Here is a 1332-nt window from a genome sequence, read left to right as displayed (position 1 = left end):
TGCTCCGAAGCCAGCATTGCCCAGCCCTCGTCAGAAGCCTGAGCCCTTCGGAACAGCTGCTGCTTCGTCAGGCAGTAGTAAAGCATCCAGCCCAGGCAGAAGCTGTCCACCTTGAAGGGGTCGTACCTGCAGCAGCAGCAGCAGCAGCAGCAGCAGCGGCAGTGGAGGCGATGGCGTCAGCGGCGACAGCAGGGGCGCAGCCGCTGCAGCAAGCGAAGCAAGAAACGCCCGCCCAGCGGCAGCAGCAGCAACAGAAGCAGCAGCAGCCTCATCAGCATCGCCGGCAGCAGCAGCAGCACCAGATTAAACAGCTCCAGCAGCACCAGCACCATCAGCAGCAGCAGCACAAGCAGTGCCGTCCAGCAGCAGAAAAATCACGAGCAGCAGCACCAAAGAAGCCCCACCAGAACACTGTGGCCAAGCAGCACCAGCATGAACAGCAGCAGCAGCAGCAGCAGCCCAACGGCAGCAGCACAGCAACAGCACCACAAGCACAACAGCAGCAGCAGCGGTATCAGCCCAGCACCGGCAGCAGGACCACCACCACGACACCCACCACAACCACCACCAGCACAACAGCAGCAGCAGCAGCAGCAGCAGCGGCAGCGCACGGCTTGCGGGTGTAGACCTCCGGGGGCCTGAAGCTTTTGCCGAAGAGCTTGTTGGGGGGCAGCAGCACTTTGGGAGGGCTGAGGCGTTCTGCTGCTGCTTCTGGAGCCAGGGCTTTGGCCACAATGAGGCTGGTGTCTCTGATGGCTGCGGGTTTGAGGCCGTCGAGGCTGTCCTGCTGCTGCTGCTGCTGCTGCTGCTGCTCTGCAGCAGCAAGTGCAGCAGCAGTGCGCGCAGGCAAGGCCACCACTGCCTGCCCAGGGTCTGTCAGGCAAGGCACGATGGCCCCCGTTTGCTCGCACCGGAATATCAGCACGTTTTCCAGCGACAAATCTGAGCGGAACACCCAAGGGTTTAGGGTTTAGGGTTTAGGGTTTAGGGTTTGGCGTTTGGCGCCCAACGCTGCTGCATTGGGAACGCCGAGAAAGGCATGCAAGGTGCTACATTAGGGTTTCGGGTTTAGGGTTTTAGACGGCAGGGTCCGGCGGCTAGGGTTTAGGGTTTAGAGTGCAGGGTCTAGGGTTTAGAGTTTAGGGTTTAGGGTTTAGGGTTAAGGGTTTATTTAGGGTTGCGGACCCCTCATTGCGACTCCCCGCCTGTGCAGGAACAGTACTGCGTCCAACAGCTGACGGCCTATCCAGCGCACCTGAGCAAAAACACCCCAAACCCTAAACCCTAAACCCTAAACCCTAAACCCTAAACCATAAACCCTAAACCCTAAAC

The 1332-nt window shown here is 59.7% G+C and overlaps 1 protein-coding gene across 1 annotated transcript; it reads right to left on the bottom strand.

The window, feature by feature from the left end:
• Positions 1 to 611: 611 nt before the first annotated feature.
• Positions 612 to 1255, bottom strand: ETH_00040040 (PIK3R4 kinase-related protein, putative; the record flags this gene model as incomplete). The annotated part of the gene is made up of 2 exons (XM_013379824.1): positions 612 to 942; positions 1186 to 1255. Coding segments are annotated over 2 exons (401 nt in total), but the record flags the coding sequence as incomplete, so codon positions are not given.
• Positions 1256 to 1332: the final 77 nt, after the last annotated feature.

Source organism: Eimeria tenella, genomic scaffold, assembly GCF_000499545.2.
Source record: "Eimeria tenella Houghton genomic scaffold, Eth_scaff4039, whole genome shotgun sequence".
Taxonomy (NCBI): domain Eukaryota; phylum Apicomplexa; class Conoidasida; order Eucoccidiorida; family Eimeriidae; genus Eimeria; species Eimeria tenella.
Note: the sequence above shows the minus strand (reverse complement) of the source record. Positions and strands in the feature narration are given on the sequence as shown.